Source organism: Sorghum bicolor, chromosome 9 (genome assembly GCF_000003195.3).
Source record: "Sorghum bicolor cultivar BTx623 chromosome 9, Sorghum_bicolor_NCBIv3, whole genome shotgun sequence".
In the NCBI taxonomy this organism is placed as follows: Eukaryota; Viridiplantae; Streptophyta; class Magnoliopsida; order Poales; family Poaceae; genus Sorghum; species Sorghum bicolor.
The window spans coordinates 5729907-5745779 of NC_012878.2; the positions used below are offsets into that span (position 1 = coordinate 5729907).

Below are 15873 nucleotides of genomic sequence, written 5' to 3' on the forward strand. Positions count from 1 at the left end.
GGTACGACAAGATGAAGATTTTGACAACTATATATGGCTTCAAAACACGAGAAATCAAATTCAAATTTGTGGGACAGTTCAAAACCATGATCTGAGCCGGCTAGAACGTGTTCGTGTTTGATTCTTTTTCACTTCTCTTACTTATATTTTTTATGTTTAAGATGATTTTTAGGTAGTATCCAATGTAACGGCATAATTTTTAGTACACGAGGGAGGGTCTGAGTGTCCATATGTTACTCTTCTCACCACCTAACCTAGAGCGGCGCTAAGGCATGTTACATTAAACTTTTTCTTTATCTTAATACAAAGACGCGTAAATCTTTTGCTTGATCGAGAAAAACAAATTGATTTTAGGCAACACTTTTTACAACCAACTAGCACATGTAAATTGTTACTTTTGTGATTTATTATTTATTAAATTTGTCATAATACATCAAATCTGTGTCCTTGTTTAACTGTAAAAATAATTGTTAATTGTCTTTGTGCCAACACAAATCAAATTTTGTTGGGTTTAGAACCTTTCTAACGAGTTTTTTTATTTTTAGAATAAAAAAACTATAGATTATACTTACATAAATTGCAACTAACTAAACTATAATTTTAGTATAAAAATAAGAATATGTAATAACCGCTGCCTGAATGGAAGCAAATCCCATTCAAAGAGTACTAGATAAGCAAACGGTAAATGTGAAATTTAATTTAACATTGCCTCCATATAAAGGCCTTTTTTTTCCTATTTACGTGCCACATATGATTTTTGCAAGGTGTTTGATTGTCTATACTGATCCTGATCTTCTATGTAGCTTACTTCTGTTGTCATCTAGCGCAGTATGAGAGGATCTCGTTCTTTGAGATTGTAATATTCTTGGATCTAGTAATTGGGTTCAATGTTAATTTTGTGTAATAATAAGCAAATAATGATGTCCAAATCATTTGGATAACAATATACGTCCATTCAACATCATGTACAGTTTGAAAAGCATACAACACAAGCATTACAAAACGACACCAAATACATCCACAATACATATTTGTTTTCATAAAAGAAGAAACAACTGACTGATGATGAATTAGAAACATCTCTCTCGATCGAAATTTTAAAAGAAGCTCCACGACGACAAGACACGCATACATAGCGGCATGAATCCTTACTGTACTGTACGTGGTGGTGTACGTGGTGGTCAGAATGTCAGATGGCCCACCACAAAGCTGCCACGGCGGCGGCGGCCGCCGCGCAGGACGAAGCGGCGGCGGCAGCAGCAGCTCCGACGCCACCGCGCGCGCGCGTAGCCGCCGACGCCGTCGTCGTCGTCGTCCCCGCCGCGGTCTCAGCCGCGGGCGCGTCAGCCACCGCATCCGGCGCGGCCTTCTTCTTCTTCTTGCTCGCGGCGGGCGCGGGCGCGGGCGCCGGGACGGGCGGGCCGTAGAGCGCCCATGGCAGGAGCACCTTGTCGACCTGGTAGACGACGAGCCTGTCCCCGGCGTAGAGCGGCGTGCCGTCGAGCGTGGCGTTCACCACCCCGGTGGAGATGTTGACGTTGGTGCCGTCGGCGGTGAGGTTGAGCGGGTACTTTCCCCTCCCGGTGTCCCCCGCCTGCGTCCGCAGCGGGTTGCTGACCGTCTCCAGCTGCGCCGCCGCGAGCGCCGCCGAGACGACGTGGAACTGCACCAGCGACGTCTTCTGCTGGTCGGAGAGGGAGTTGAGCGTGCCCTTGGGCAGCGCCGAGAACGCGCTGTCGGGCGGCGCGAACACCGTGAGGCCGCCGGACGACGACGACTTGCCCTTGAGCTGGTTCGTGATCTGCTCCGCCTCGCGCGTGGATTGCAGCAGCTGGATGAACTTGGTGAACTGCCCGGCTTTGCTTAGGATCGCCGTGATCGTCTTCGGCGCCGCCGGGGCTGGGGATGGTGCTGTCGCTGCCTGGCCGTGCGCTACCGGCGCCGCGGAGGATAGGACGACGACGGCGGCGACGGCGAGGAGAAGGCCGGCGGCGTGGCGAGAGCGAGACGCCATGATGGGTTAGTTTTACTAGCTAGGATTAGGAGTACTAGCTTTTGTGTGTAGTGTAGCGTTGGATTCTTGATGTGCATATTGCAATGGAGGGGAGTGGGTTATATATATATACTCCCTCTATATCCATAAATCAAATCGTTTTGGACAAGATTTGAGTCAAATATGGAGAATATAAATTATAAATAACTTTTAAGTTGTTGAGTTTGGAAATGTGAAAACCATATGATTAGATTTGTCTTGAAAAAAATACTTTCATAAAAATATACGTATTGCACATTTTGATAAGTATTTTTATAAAAATAAAGAGTCAAAGTTATACTTTGGAGACTGTGTCGTTGTTCTAAACGACTTTCTTTTTTGGTATGGAGGAGTATAAGGAGATTGCCGAGGAGAGGAGTGAGAGCGAGCGAGGGGATGAAGAGAGAAATGGTGGTGGGAATGGGATGCCATGCTGCCATGGATCGGAGGGGGCGACGTCGAGCTGGAAGATGGCACGTTGATTAGCAGGTGGCGTGGGTGGTTTGCTTCAGTGAGCAGCAACTCATGGATCCACTGGCATGGCATTGTGGGGTTTGCACGGGGAATTTGGGAACGATCGGATCTCTCTCACCATCGGATTCCGCCTGGGAATTGAATTTTTGAAATTTAATTAGGTGGCGATGGACGTCGTAAAGACGGCTTAACTAAATAAATCGGGACAGTGATCGGATAAAGAGTTGCTAACATTTAACAACCTGCATCAGTGGAGCTTTCGGTCCGAGCTGTACATGCGTGGTGGTGGTGGTGAAGGTGAATGGAATCGAGAGAGATGCTACCCTGCATGCATGGTTTGCTTTGCTTGCTGGATCCAGAGGGAAAATGCGTGTAAGGTGGAGCAACGGAATGGAGCCTACTGCTGCTGCTACCAAGGAAGGAAGATTTTCTGTCACTGTGTGTATGGTGCCGCACGTACGTGGTGATGCTAGCTCCTCATGGCCGTCAGATCGTCATCTCCATCACGATGGGATAATTCTCGAGCACGACCTCAGACCCAATTTGGCCCAGAGGGATGATATACGGAGTACTCCCTCCATCCCGTAAGTCATTCCATGAATATTGGAGAATTAAAACATTTTCACGTTTGACCAAAATTATAGAGAAAAATACTAAGATTTGTAACGTAAAGTAAATATACTATGAAAATATAATTAAGAAAGAATCTAATGATACTTAGTTAGTACCATAATTATTATTATTTTATAATATAAATTTGGTCAAACTTAGAAAAGTTTGACTCTCCAAGATTTTGAAATGACTTACAATTTGGGATGGAAGGAGTATATGAGAAGAGAATGAACAATTCTCAAATCAGTAGTGAGATAAGATAAAATTTTGGGGCTAATCCAATAAACTATTATATATTGCCTAAAACTCGGCCGGTGGGGGAAATACCGCCCCCACGGTATTGCACTTAAGAGAGAAGATCTCAGTACCCCGACTGAGAAAACCTCCGAACCCCCGCCTCATCCGTACACAGAGAGACGTTACCCCGGGGTGGGGAAATACCGCCCCCACGGTATTGCACTTAAGAGAGAAGATCTCAGTACCCCGACTGAGAAAACCTCCGAACCCCCGCCTCATCCGTACACAGAGAGACGTTACCCCGGGGTGAGAGCCGATCTCTTTACCTGTGCTTTGGCCTGGGGCGAGCGAGGAGATTTTTTTAACCACAGCCTGAAATTCGCTCCCACGAGGATTCGAACTCAGGACCTGTGGAGTGCCGCTCGAATGTCTTAGCCACTAGACCAAGCACAAGAAAGTAAGAATCTTCGGAGTCATCTTAAATGGAGTTCTTCATCCAATACTCTCTTATATATCCAAATGGGCCAAAGAAAACTTGCGTTTACTAACTGCAATACTTTTATTTTTATATTTAAAGAGTGGTTACAGGGACAACAATTAGCGATTAGCAAGCATACAGCTGCTAGTCACGATCCAGCAACATGCAGATGCCAACATTGCATCCAACCATCTGGATCAGTAGGGTGGTGCATCCATCGGCAGCAAACAAAACTGCGCATACACCATGGGACGATTTTTGATCCGAGGCAAGCAACTTACGAGAGAGATCGCACGTATTATCACTGACATGAACACCGAACCATCCATGGAGCAGAGGCGAAGCTGGCAAGAGAAGCACCCCCTAACGGCCGGCCGGCCCCTCCATCGGCACAAAAAGACATCCGCAGAATCAAACCGGTATATATGTATGCGAACCAATGAAAAAAGAATGAAATGCTACCATCGATTAATTAGCAACTAGCTTGAGGATTATATTTTAGATGTCGAGTTCAAATTCAGCTCACAAATAATCCGTTCCAGGACCATTATTTACACAGCAGGACCAGATCAGCCAATAGATACAGTTTCGCCTGAGATGGGCTGAATGTGGCGGGGCAGGAGGGCGCTTCATTCGGTGCCTCCGCTGTCGTCTGCCGCAGAAGCTTTGCAGACTGGGCAAGCGTTCTTCACCTGCAGCCACTTCTTGATGCAGTCTGCGTGGTAGTCGTGACCGCATTTCAGCTTTCCGATAGAGTCCTTGAATTTGTAATCCTCCTGCAGCCAGCCACCGGTGTTTGATAAGCATTCGACTTGAAATAATAGATAACAACTTGAGATAATAGATAACAGGATTTGCAAGTGTAACATTAAACCAGCTATTGTGCAAGGGTTGTAATCTTACCAGGCAAATTACACATCTTGCGCTCTCAGTATCACCATGGGTACGGGCAGAGCTGCAGCAAGTTATCTCCATCACACAGCTTGAAAGTTTTTCATCAGCTAGGCCAGTGTTGACATTGCCTATTCGTTCTCCCAAAGCCAGCAGCTCCTGCAGATAACAGCATAGAAAATTACATTAGTTACAGAGCATACTCTGTGCTGGTCTGTGATAGAAAATATCTAGGTTCTTTCTTACTACCTCGTAACTCATATCATCAATGTCCAGTCTCATGTCCCAGTGAGGATCAGAATCTTCTCTCGATTCATGGATAACTAACTCATCCAGCATCATAAACCGCTGCACACATGCAACTGTATTAGTTACAGGGCAAGAATTCATGTTAGCGTAGTTATGAGATAATAATCAACACCATCTACCTCAGCTGCTGGTCCTCTCAAGTTATTTTCTTCAATAATCAGTGGACGAAAAGCATGGTACGAATCCCTCAGCCTTCTACTCCTTGCACTACCACCGGAACCTAGAGCCACATGCCCCAGATGTCTTGGAGATGTAGCAGCTTCAGCATGAATACTTGATGCTGCTGCTGAGGTAGCAGGCGGGTAGCTAGGGACAGCAGGCCGATAGCTAGGGATATCAGGCTCATGGGTGACTGTCACCGTGTTGTTAGAAGTCGCAAAAGCTGGGGCAGGATATGTGCTGATGGTGTTAGGAGGGGCTGCTCTGGGGGCATACCCACCATGCACAAAATGTAGACTATCAGAAGAACCAGGAGGTGTTGGGACAGGGGGGGCATTTATGTTGGTCCTCTGCGGAGCAGAATAGTATGGCCTCTCCCTGAAGACCATACTAGAGTTTCCATCGGTCCCTGCAGAACAGAAAGCTAACCTCTTGAATAACAACAAAATTTGAAAAAAGAAGGGAGCTTGGCAATCAATCATTTCATTTTGAACAGCACAAAAATGCAGTTGAAATTTGCTATGCTGCAACTGATGGTACTATAATATATAAAAACTATAAAACAGTTACTCCCTCAGTCCCCAAAATATAACCACTTCTAGGTTTGCTTTGAGTCAAAACTATGTGATATTATAGTAGAAAATATCAACATGTAGGACACTAAACTAGTGCTATTAGATCAACTATCAAATAATTTTTCAGAATGACCTTATGTCATATCCTAGATGTTAATTATTTTTTTATATATAAACTTGTCAAAGTTAAAATAGTTTGACTTAAAGACAAACCGAGAAGTAGCTATATTTTGGGCCGGAGGCAGTACAGTTTATAGCAACAAAATACTTGAATATAATATCAATCACGAAATTTACTAGAAGAACAGACATCAAAATTAACCTGGGGCTGCCACTCTTGGAGGTATAGAAAAATGCGCTCTATCTTGTGGCACTGCTGTACTTCGAGGATGACCAATTACATTAGTTTGGTGTGGTGGCCCATGAGTGCTGCTTGATGCGCAAGGTACACCTGGATTGTGTCCCAAATGGATGGGATTGTGATCATGGCGGCCTCTCACATTCCTCTGAGATCCTCCATGGCCACCAAAGGGATGATCACTCCAGTATCTCGAACCCATATTTGATGTTATTCGAGAAGGGCAGGGTTCAGGAGCAGGAATATGATTTGGAGGCATGTAGCGAGAGAACTGAGGATTAGATGAACTGCCAGCATAAGAGCTCCCAATATTGACTCCATCCACTGGATGAATAATTGGATTTCTCCGCTTCAGTGCAACCCTTCTGTCATCCATATGGGAACTCGGAATGAAGTTATCCTCAGACCTATGTGGATAACTCAAAGGCGGCGGATGATGAGTATTATGTGGTGCATAGATGCTGCTGGAGCTTCCAGCATGAGGATAGCCAGAATACGATGCAAGCATGGTTCCAGGAGCATCACTATGCTGAATATGAGATTGCCCAGTGTGACTTGAGGATGGAATGTCATTTGGTCTTATTGGTGCGCCCCCATAACCTGATGATAGAGCTCCATTTGCTGCATCAGTTCTAGAATGCATAAATAACTTTGGACCTGGCATAACAGGGGTGCAATTGGATGAGTTCACAATAATCGAAATGTACAATAAGCAATAAGTTAGTATGTTTGTGTAAGTCCATATACCAAAAGGCTGCGGTTCACTCTGGAACCTGTTCACATGATCCATCCTGGAGGCATGTGTGTTATTATGATGATGTCCCGCCATAACACATGAACAGAGGGATTTGATTTTGCTTAACCTGGAAAATTATAGGCTCGGCATTAGTATTCTAGAAAAACAAATTGCAGATGCAAATATACATGTAGATTTAGAAAAAAAATGTAAATATAGAGAGAATCACAAATACTTAAGACTTCCAGAACAAATTAAAAAGGATCATTCAAACCTTAGAACCGCAAGATGTGAGATTACAATCGCACAGGCTAGAGCTGCCAGTGCCAAAACCCCAAAGATTCCATCATATCCAGTGTCTTATTTAACTTTGGTACAACACTCACAACACAAATGAAATCCTCGTAATATCCAAGAAGGCTAGAAACCATGCTAACGTAATTAACTAAGTAAACATAAAACGTTTTGACCACAGTAATTAGTTTACAAAATTAAACTAGAGAAGGCATCATCATACTTGCATAATAGTCTACTACAAAATAAAATATATAGGGTGGAAACCTGACTTTTAGACCTCAATACAAGAATTAGAAACTTTTATAGCTTTGGTGATGGCAGTAACAGGGCCTGGTAAGTAATGAATGAGCATAGGATTTTCCCATATGATGAATAGTTCAAAATTCTAACCTTTTGAAACAACAAAATACTACTCTCTAATGTTTGGTTATCAAGTAGCTAGAGGACACCTATGTTATGCCAATAATGTAGATGCAAGTTGAAGGGAACCTTTATGGCTTTATGTATACATCATGTCATTATGGTGCATAAGATTATATACACACACACTTAGCTAAAGTGGCACTAACAAATTTTACCTTCCGTAAAGGTTTATTTGCACTCAAATAATGGGAGATGAAAGAAACAAAAAAACCAATCAGAAATGGAGACGGTCAATTAAAAGATTGGAGAATATTTATTGCTGTATTGTTGTTCATGAACAGTTTAAAAAGAATGTTTGTTTGAAGATAACAAAGAGACTAGTAGATATATAAATTGATAGTTTGATACTGCACCATTATATAAGATTACAATTTAACAGGATTTATACAAGATAATTACAAGCAGCATATCAAGACTGCATTGTCTTTTCTCCAAGTGATAGAAAATACTAGATGAGCAGCTATACAATCCATTGATATTACGTTTAAATTACAGATGATATTTGAATAGTTCAGTTATCAAGTATAAAATCCTAATACCTAACCTACAAAGATACTAGTCTTACAACATTAATTCAGTAAAGCAGTATACACCAGGACTCTGTACAAAATCAGGTGAAAGGACCAATTTTAAAAGGCAAAGAACCTATTGACAGCATCTGTAACAACAGGAATACAGTAATAGCCAAAGAAGTTGAAACAGTGTGCAACTAAATTATATGGCAGCAGTGCAGCACTTATCAAACAGTACAGTTCATATTACATTCTATTGAACATAAGAAGATTGGCCAGAATCTTCTAATTCTTTACATGGAATGAAAAGCCCGTCAAACAAGGGCTTTAGTCATGGGGAGAGAAACTAATAATAAATTGTACATGATTCTGTTAAACAGAAAGGAAATGGACATATAAGGCAGAAAGTATGGCACTAGCTATCAGCTCCAGAAGCCCCAGCAAATATGAAGGCAGGTAGATATAGCACTAGCATTTCAGGTACACACATGCCCATGTATGAATAACAGATGCAAACACAAGATTGCTAAAGGTTCCTCCTCAAAATTATTGTCCTTTTGTTCGTCTTATGAAATGCATCTTGTTCTTGTTTCCAACATCATCAATTCACCTATTTTCAACTAGCATCTTCTTCCAACAACATTGAATAGCTATCTGCAAATGGCATCCTCTCAGTGTGATCAAAAGAATTGTTACTTCATGGGCCAAGCTAACCTCGCCGTATCCAATTCTACATGGTAAGCTGATTTTTTACTTGGAAAGGATCTTCAGATCAACTAATTTGATGTGAAACAACTGTTTAAGTTCCTTCTCCCACATTTACGCCAACCTAAATCTACCATCCAAAATCAGGACTAGTGGGTGATCATGCTGCTCCAGCCAATATTTCCATAAACCTCAATATTTCTCTCCCTATAAGTTAACAGTGGGCCATGAAACTACCCTTCTCGCCTTTATACTTGTTGAACTTCACCATACAAACCACCAATGGGCTAAAAGTTCTAGGTGGTAGATGCTAAGAGTAGCACTGGTCCACCTTTTCCAGTCCTCAGAATGATATGAAGTTAGCAGCAATTGGCTCTTCCAAAAACTCACAACTGGAGGGCCTCTCTTGTTTCTTGGGCTGTTAAAAGGTTGTTACAATCTTGTAAGAGAAGCCATCATCTCAATCTAAGGGCAACACAAGCCCAACAGTGATGTTGAACATATGCTCTTACTGAGGACAAATAGTCCTCGCAAGGCATACGGATCAACTGGATCAGTTCTCCCATTTACCAAAGCAGATTCATCGCTTAACACTGAAAAAAACTAATCAAGAATCCCAAATTTTGCCCATTTGTTTGACCTTTAATGAGAGCTTGATTTTGGCACATCAAGATGTCAAACAAGAAAAGAAACTCCATTTTTTAGTGCAGTGTTCAAATAGTACCTGCAATGTCATTAGCCGAACAATTCAAATTATCAAAGTAATAAATGCAAATATCTGAAAAGACTGAGAGCTAGATAATTCTCCAGAAGAACTTCCAAGGTTTAGTTGGACCATGGAAGAGCTAGAGAGAAGGAAATGCTCATATCAAGCTACGGGGTGAATGTATATTTTTCCCCAAAAAAGGCGTGAATGTGGTACCCAATGAATTAAGGTTCTCATCATGACTTCATAGCTTTCTCACCGCCACAAATATGTAACTACAATATTCTGAAACTATCACTAACCTGAGTACCTGAATTCGTTGAAACGACAATTCCTCACCCAACCTAAAGCCCGTGATTGCCCCCAAATTGGAGTCAAACAAATAACAGAATCAATTCATGTCCCCAAAGATCGAACTCCAACTCTAATAAGCCTTATACATCTGCTTTCAAGAAGGTGACTATTGCGGAGGCCAGATCTCACTAAACCTGCATTCCCATAAGAAATAACGGTTTTTTGTGCCATTTCTGACAAAATAGAATACTGCATAATATAGTCTTTAAATACCAATAAAGATACCTGAAGATGCAGAAGACATGTCGATGTTCGAATTTCATGCATTACCATCAAAGCAAAGGACAACAGTGTTGTACCTTTAACAGATTCAATGCTTCTGCTTCTAAAGCAAAACTGAGTGTAGAACTTATATGTTCTTTGTCCGATGGAATTTAGATATTTCCAATACGGATTGAAGCATCAAAGAGTACCTTCAATAATTTAATGGCTGTAGGAGTGTCACAGGGAGAAGGTACATTATGCATATGATATATTTTTTTCTTGTAAACAAACATATTAAGAGATAATGAGATTCAGATTTGTAGTATGTCGGCTTTTGCTACTGGCTAGTAAACAATAAGGGAGATACAGAAAAGAATTACCCACTCATAAGCTTCAGAGGTCAAAATCATCAGTCATGAATGCGCTCCAAGGTGGATTGGAGTTCCTAAGCTACAGAGTAAGTAAACTGGGACAGGAAACATGATTCCTCAAACTGCTAGAGACCATTTAGTCATCCATACTGTCAGAGAGCTTCAACTGAAGAAGGATATAGATATAAGCTGATGCTGAACCATAGTAACATAATTTTGCAAATGGAGAGTGGTCAATTCATAGAAGGGGCATAAAAGAGGCAATGATCAAACAGATGATAACAAGGAGATAGCCAAGACACATTGATGTATGCTGATCACCTGATAGTAAGGATTGTTCGACACACCCAACCATGACCGTAGCACATGTTTCTGTACTGCCGTTCACAATGATCAGCAGCATCCCCCGTTTAAAGAGGCAGTGTTTGTCGGCCTAAATGACATAACCCAAGCCAGCCTAACCAAGTCAGACCCATGACCTGTCTGTAGAAGCTGTCTGAAGAAGCTAGAGTTTAGTGATGGATTTGGGTAACAACCAATTCACTGAAAGTACATAACAAGAGGGATTATATTCTGTTTATGGAGAGAACAGGGGGTTAGGTGATAGAGATGACGGGGAATAGAAATCAGAAAATATGAGCTGAAGTGAAGGGACCACCACGGATTAGGAGATCGGGGGCGCACCTCCAGGTCACAGCAACCGCCACGCTTCCGCAGGCAGAATCGATGCACCGTGCCGCTGAAATCGCACTAATCCAGGTAATTAAGACGGCGACGACCGAACAGCGACCCCAAATCCCCATCCATTACTTTGACCGCGACCCAGCAGGGACAGGGAGAACCGCAACCTAGCGCACCGATCCTGCAACTCCCCCCCTAAAATCCACGAGCATCCACCTACTGACCCACCCCCACACAAAGGGCGGGTTGTACCCCAAAAAAAAGGCCGATCAAACCACACAGTGCCGCCACCGTCGAATTCATACGAGAACCACGCGGATTAAGCGGGGTCTGGGGGCCGAATCGGAGGGGTATACCTTCGCGGACGGCCGATCGGCTGCTCGAATCGGCGCTCCCCGACCGATCGGAGCGGGAGGGCGCTCCGGGCTCCGGCTTTCTTCGCGCGAGGACGCAACCGCCCTCCAGAGAGCGGAGGAATTGCTCCTGTTGGTGAGGCTTCTTCCGGGGGGAAAAGGAAAGAGGGGCGGGGAGGCGGGGGGGCTTATTTATAGGGCGGAGCTGGAGGTGCGGGATTGGGAGGTCCGTGGGCCGGGGACGGCGGGGCCCATCGATCTGTGGCGCATGGGTGCGTTTTCGGTGCTCTTTTGGGTCGGGTCTGTGGGGCCCACTCGGAAGGTACGGTGGGACCGGACCGCGACCCTGGCTACCGGTGGAATGGAATGGAACGGAACGGAACGGTGCCGCACCGGACACGGCCAACGGCGGCGGTCTCTGGGCACGGAAGGAAAGACCATGGCGGCAGGTTCTCAATATTTGGAAGGTTGTGCGTTGTCTCGCTGCCTAATTTTTTTTTTGTCCTTGCATACTGTTAGACCAATCACACTGAAAAGATTTTATAGGGTTTTATGAATATTAAATATGCTAACATAATAATTATTAATGAATAGAGAGATTATGGAAATTTTTATGAGAATAGAGAGTTTATGATGATAAAACTTTTATACACTACCGAGACTGATCGTATACTATTTCTTGTTCCTTTCACTGATCTGTTTGTTTAGTTCCCCAAAAACCAAAAATTTTTTATGATTCTCCGTCACATCGAATCTTGAAATGGATCATTAAAAATAGATAAAAATAAAAACTAATTGCACCGTTTTTCTATAAATTGTGAGACAAATCTTTTAAGCCTAGTTACTCCGATAATTGGACAATGTTCGTCAGATAAAAACGAAAGTGCTACAGTATCCAAAAACTTTTTGGATCTAAACAAGGTCTAAAGAGTGACATTTCGTTTTTGTCCTAGGTTAATTAAAGTACCTATTGTGAGCATTTATGACACCTAATGGATTTAGTATTAACATATACGTATTCTATAATAAATCTAGTACTATTATTTATTTCCTATTATAAATATTAGTTCATATAAAGTTGGCTAACATAAAATTATTTGACTTAGGATAAGTTTATTATGAACCAAGCAACCTAGATTGCACACTCGGTTTTTTATCCATATCTCTTTCACCGAGCGCAAGTTCTTCTCATGCCTTGTTTAGTTCCACTAAAAAATCAAAAACTTTTTCAAAATTTTTCACCACATTGAATCTTGCGGCACATGTATAGAGTATTAAATATAAATAAAATTAATAGTTAATTACACAGTTTGTCTATAATTTGTGAGATAAATCTTTTAAAACTCGTTAGTCTATTAATTGAATAATAACTACAAAATATAAACAAAAGTGATACAGTATCTAAAAAGTTTTCACCCCAACAACTAAACAAGGCCCGAATGTAATCTAGGCGGATCGGCATTTTGGACAAGGAGAACAAGTGAATTGTATATTAGAGATGAATTTTATGCGGAACAAAATTCTAGAATGGGGGAATGAATAATGTGTACATCTCGAAAAAGCATGCAATTTAAGGTCTTGTTTAGTTCTCATCCAAAAATTTTTCACCCCATCCAATTGATGTTTAGATATATGCATGCAACATTAAATATAGATAAAAAAATAATTAATTGCATAGTTTGCTTGTATTTTACGAGACAAATCTTTTGAGTCTAATTAATCCATGCTTAGACATTAATTGCTATAGTTACACTATAATTAGACACTAATTGCTATAGTTACATGTGCTACAGTACCCAAAAAACTTTTCACGGTGTGAACTAAACCAGCCCTAAGTGAAAATTGTGGAACTGAAAGTTATGTGTACAACAAACGAAAAGTATACACCTCAAATAATCATGCATTTCAGGTAGAACAAAAATTCATTCAGGCGAGAAAAACTTGTACACCTAGAAATAGAATGCAAGGCAGGTGATGATTAATATATAAGCTTCAATTTCAAACGAAAATGGGCACCCAGGCTGCGTGCGGGGAAAAGGCGAAAAAAAAGAGAGGAGAAATCAGCTCTCAGGATGCTTTGCTTCATATCATCCGAACCTGAAACTGAAAGACAGTGTAGTGGGCTAGGAGGAGAAGGAGTAGTAGTAGCCTAACGGGCCACATCCATTCCTGCCCGATCCAGGTACGGCCCAATAGCTACTGCGTCAAGCCTCCAACGTGCCAATGCCGGCCGGCAGGTTGGCGACGCGGTGTGGCGAAATGCCGACGCGATTTGGCCATTTGATTTGTGATGACGATGAATGTCGTGATGTGAAATTTCCGTTGAAGGCTAGTAGTTTATAATTTGTAACACATTGGTTATTTTCATATTTGATTCATTCGTCATTTGGATTGTTCACACACGTATTCTCGATCGATACAATTCTGCCCAATATAAATTAAAAAAACACCAACCTCTATAACATCGAATCAGCGACGGAGCCAACGGTGGGGTTGGTGGGGCTCCAGCCCCCCCTACGGCCGTAGAACCCACGTAGCCCCCCCTTTGCCTCTCCTACAAATTTTTATCATTGATGCTCTTTAAGAAGGGACTAAAGTTATCTTAAAGTAGCAGAAGCCTCCCTAAATATTTTCCTAGATTCGTCACTGCATCGAATCAATATGAAATGTCATAACAAAGTATTTTTTAATTATATTATACTATGTGTCAATATAATTTTCTATAAACTTAGATAAAATTTAAGAGAGAATTGATTTTGGACTAAACTATAGCGCATTATTACTTCTGTAACAAAGGGATTAGTACCTAACATATTACATATGCAGTGCATGTTGGGAATGCTTACTCTAGGTTTTTTCTAGTCCTAAAAAATTGATAACGTAGAGAAAATAGAAAAAAAAAAGATTCGTAGAGCACATATTTACATGTTAACCCAAAATGAACTAGCTATACTGCTATAGGACTTGATGCTCCCAGAGTGTTTGGAATTTAAGTAGTCCTAAACAAGCGCAGCATTTATACAGTATGTATAGAAATATGCTTTTTTTTTTGAACAGATTTTTTTTTTCTTGCTGTTAAGTGTTTACTAACCTGCCGTTGTTTCTGCAACATAAAATCCGTGTGCTCGATCGATATTTTATTTATGATTTACTAACCTCCTTTTATACACTACACTAGCACCCAACGACAGCTATGGGCTCTACTACCTCGCCGCCGTGGTCCACGTCGGCGACCGGCGGCGCGGCAGCGGCAGCCGCCGCCACCGTCCGGCACACCGGGCAGGTCGAGCTCACCCCGAGCCACGTGTCGATGCACTCCACGTGGAACACGTGGCAGCACGCCGGGAGCAGCCTCCCCAGCTCGCCGTCCTCCATCTCTCCTAGGCACACCGCGCACTGCTGCTCGTGTAGCTCGGCGACGCCGCCGCCGCCTTCCTCCTTCCCCTTCCCCTTGCCCTGCTCGGACGACTCCCACGTGAACACCGGCAGCGCGCGCAGCGCCTTGGCGTCCAGCCCTGCCGCCTGCTGGCCGCACGCGCCGGCGCCTTCGACGACCTCCACCACGTAGCCGTCCGGCGGGCGGTGCCGCTGCTGCAGCACGACCACGCGGGGGCTGCTGCTGCCTTCCGCTTCCGCGAGGGCGACGCGCCGGCGCCGCTGCAGCAGGAGGCAGCGCGCGTAGAGGTGGAGCGCCGCGACGAAGGCGACCGCCGCCGAGAGCGCGGTCACCGCGGCCAGCAGGACGTTGGCGTCGTAGCGACCCAGCGACATGGCCATGGCCGGGACGACGGCGCGCGCAAGATGCAATGCAAGTCTCTCCCTCCGGCTTTGAGCTGAGTCACGCACACATGACGCCGCGGCCCGGTCCGGTGATCGGACGGACCAAACGGTGACTGAGCTATATATTTGCAAGGCATACAGGGACAACGCGAGGCGCATGGAATCGAGGGAAGTTTGGCACCGTGTCCAGGGCCCATGCCACCATTTCAGCAGAGTTTCTGGAGCACGAAAACGGCCCTGCCTTGTGTCCTCACATGGGCACAGTACAGGATTAGAGGAGGACATGACAGTTCATGGTTTGGCACGGTCCTGTACAAGTCTTCTAGTACAACGCAAAGCACTACTACTACGGTTCATTGGTCCCATCAGCCACAGGATCAACCGGTTTGACTGGTAATGGAATATGTTTCTGAATAAGGCCTTGTTTAGTTGCGAAATTTTTTTAGATTTCACTACTGTAGCACTTATGTTTTTATTTGATAAACATTATTTAATCATAGAGTAACTAAGCTTAAAAAATTCGTCTCGCGAGGTATAATTAGTTTTTGTTTTCATCTATATTTAATGCTCCATACATGTGCTGTAAGATTCGATATGACAGGGAATCTTGAAAAGTTTTTTATTTT

At 43.1% G+C, this 15873-nt stretch overlaps 3 protein-coding genes across 22 annotated transcripts; all 3 read right to left on the reverse strand.

The window, feature by feature from the left end:
* On the reverse strand, positions 919-2086 carry LOC8071209 (fasciclin-like arabinogalactan protein 11). Its single transcript, XM_002440617.2, has one exon. The coding sequence runs from the start codon at positions 2012-2014 to the stop codon at positions 1190-1192; it is 825 nt and encodes a 274-aa protein (XP_002440662.1). The 5' UTR covers positions 2015-2086; the 3' UTR covers positions 919-1189.
* LOC8071210 (probable E3 ubiquitin-protein ligase HIP1) lies at positions 4274-11633 on the reverse strand. Of its 20 annotated transcripts, XM_021446748.1 has the most exons (11): positions 11471-11633; positions 11092-11330; positions 10755-10929; positions 10084-10599; positions 9807-9992; positions 6873-9522; positions 6090-6782; positions 5153-5601; positions 4974-5072; positions 4737-4883; positions 4274-4609 (listed from the first exon to the last, which is right to left on the reverse strand). In XM_021446748.1, the coding sequence occupies exons 6-11, from the start codon at positions 6952-6954 to the stop codon at positions 4463-4465; spliced, it is 1617 nt and encodes a 538-aa protein (XP_021302423.1). In that variant the 5' UTR covers positions 6955-9522; positions 9807-9992; positions 10084-10599; positions 10755-10929; positions 11092-11330; positions 11471-11633; the 3' UTR covers positions 4274-4462. The 20 variants fall into 20 exon arrangements, with proteins under 20 accessions (XP_021302423.1, XP_021302422.1, XP_021302425.1 ...); XM_021446747.1 differs by having other exon boundaries at positions 10084-10929; positions 11118-11330; XM_021446750.1 differs by lacking the exons at positions 10755-10929; positions 11092-11330 and having other exon boundaries at positions 10084-10288.
* LOC8071211 (RING-H2 finger protein ATL63) lies at positions 14590-15729 on the reverse strand. Its single transcript, XM_002440619.2, has one exon. It carries the CDS (start codon positions 15530-15532, stop codon positions 14642-14644), a length of 891 nt encoding a protein of 296 aa, XP_002440664.2. The 5' UTR covers positions 15533-15729; the 3' UTR covers positions 14590-14641.

Bases quoted from the DNA above. Each gene is read 5' to 3' on its own strand.
- LOC8071211 (XM_002440619.2), bottom strand. From the start codon at position 15,532: ATGTCCTCCTCTAATCCTGTACTGTGCCCATGTGAGGACACAAGGCAG.
- LOC8071209 (XM_002440617.2), bottom strand. From the start codon at position 2,014: ATGGCGTCTCGCTCTCGCCACGCCGCCGGCCTTCTCCTCGCCGTCGCC.
- LOC8071210 (XM_002440618.2), bottom strand. From the start codon at position 6,954: ATGGCGGGACATCATCATAATAACACACATGCCTCCAGGATGGATCAT. The intron at 6,783-6,872 runs GTATATGGACTT...CTGTTATGCCAG, and splicing joins GAGTGAACCGCAGCCTTTTG to GTCCAAAGTTATTTATGCAT. The intron at 4,610-4,736 runs GTAAGATTACAA...GGCTGGCTGCAG, and splicing joins CAAGATGTGTAATTTGCCTG to GAGGATTACAAATTCAAGGA.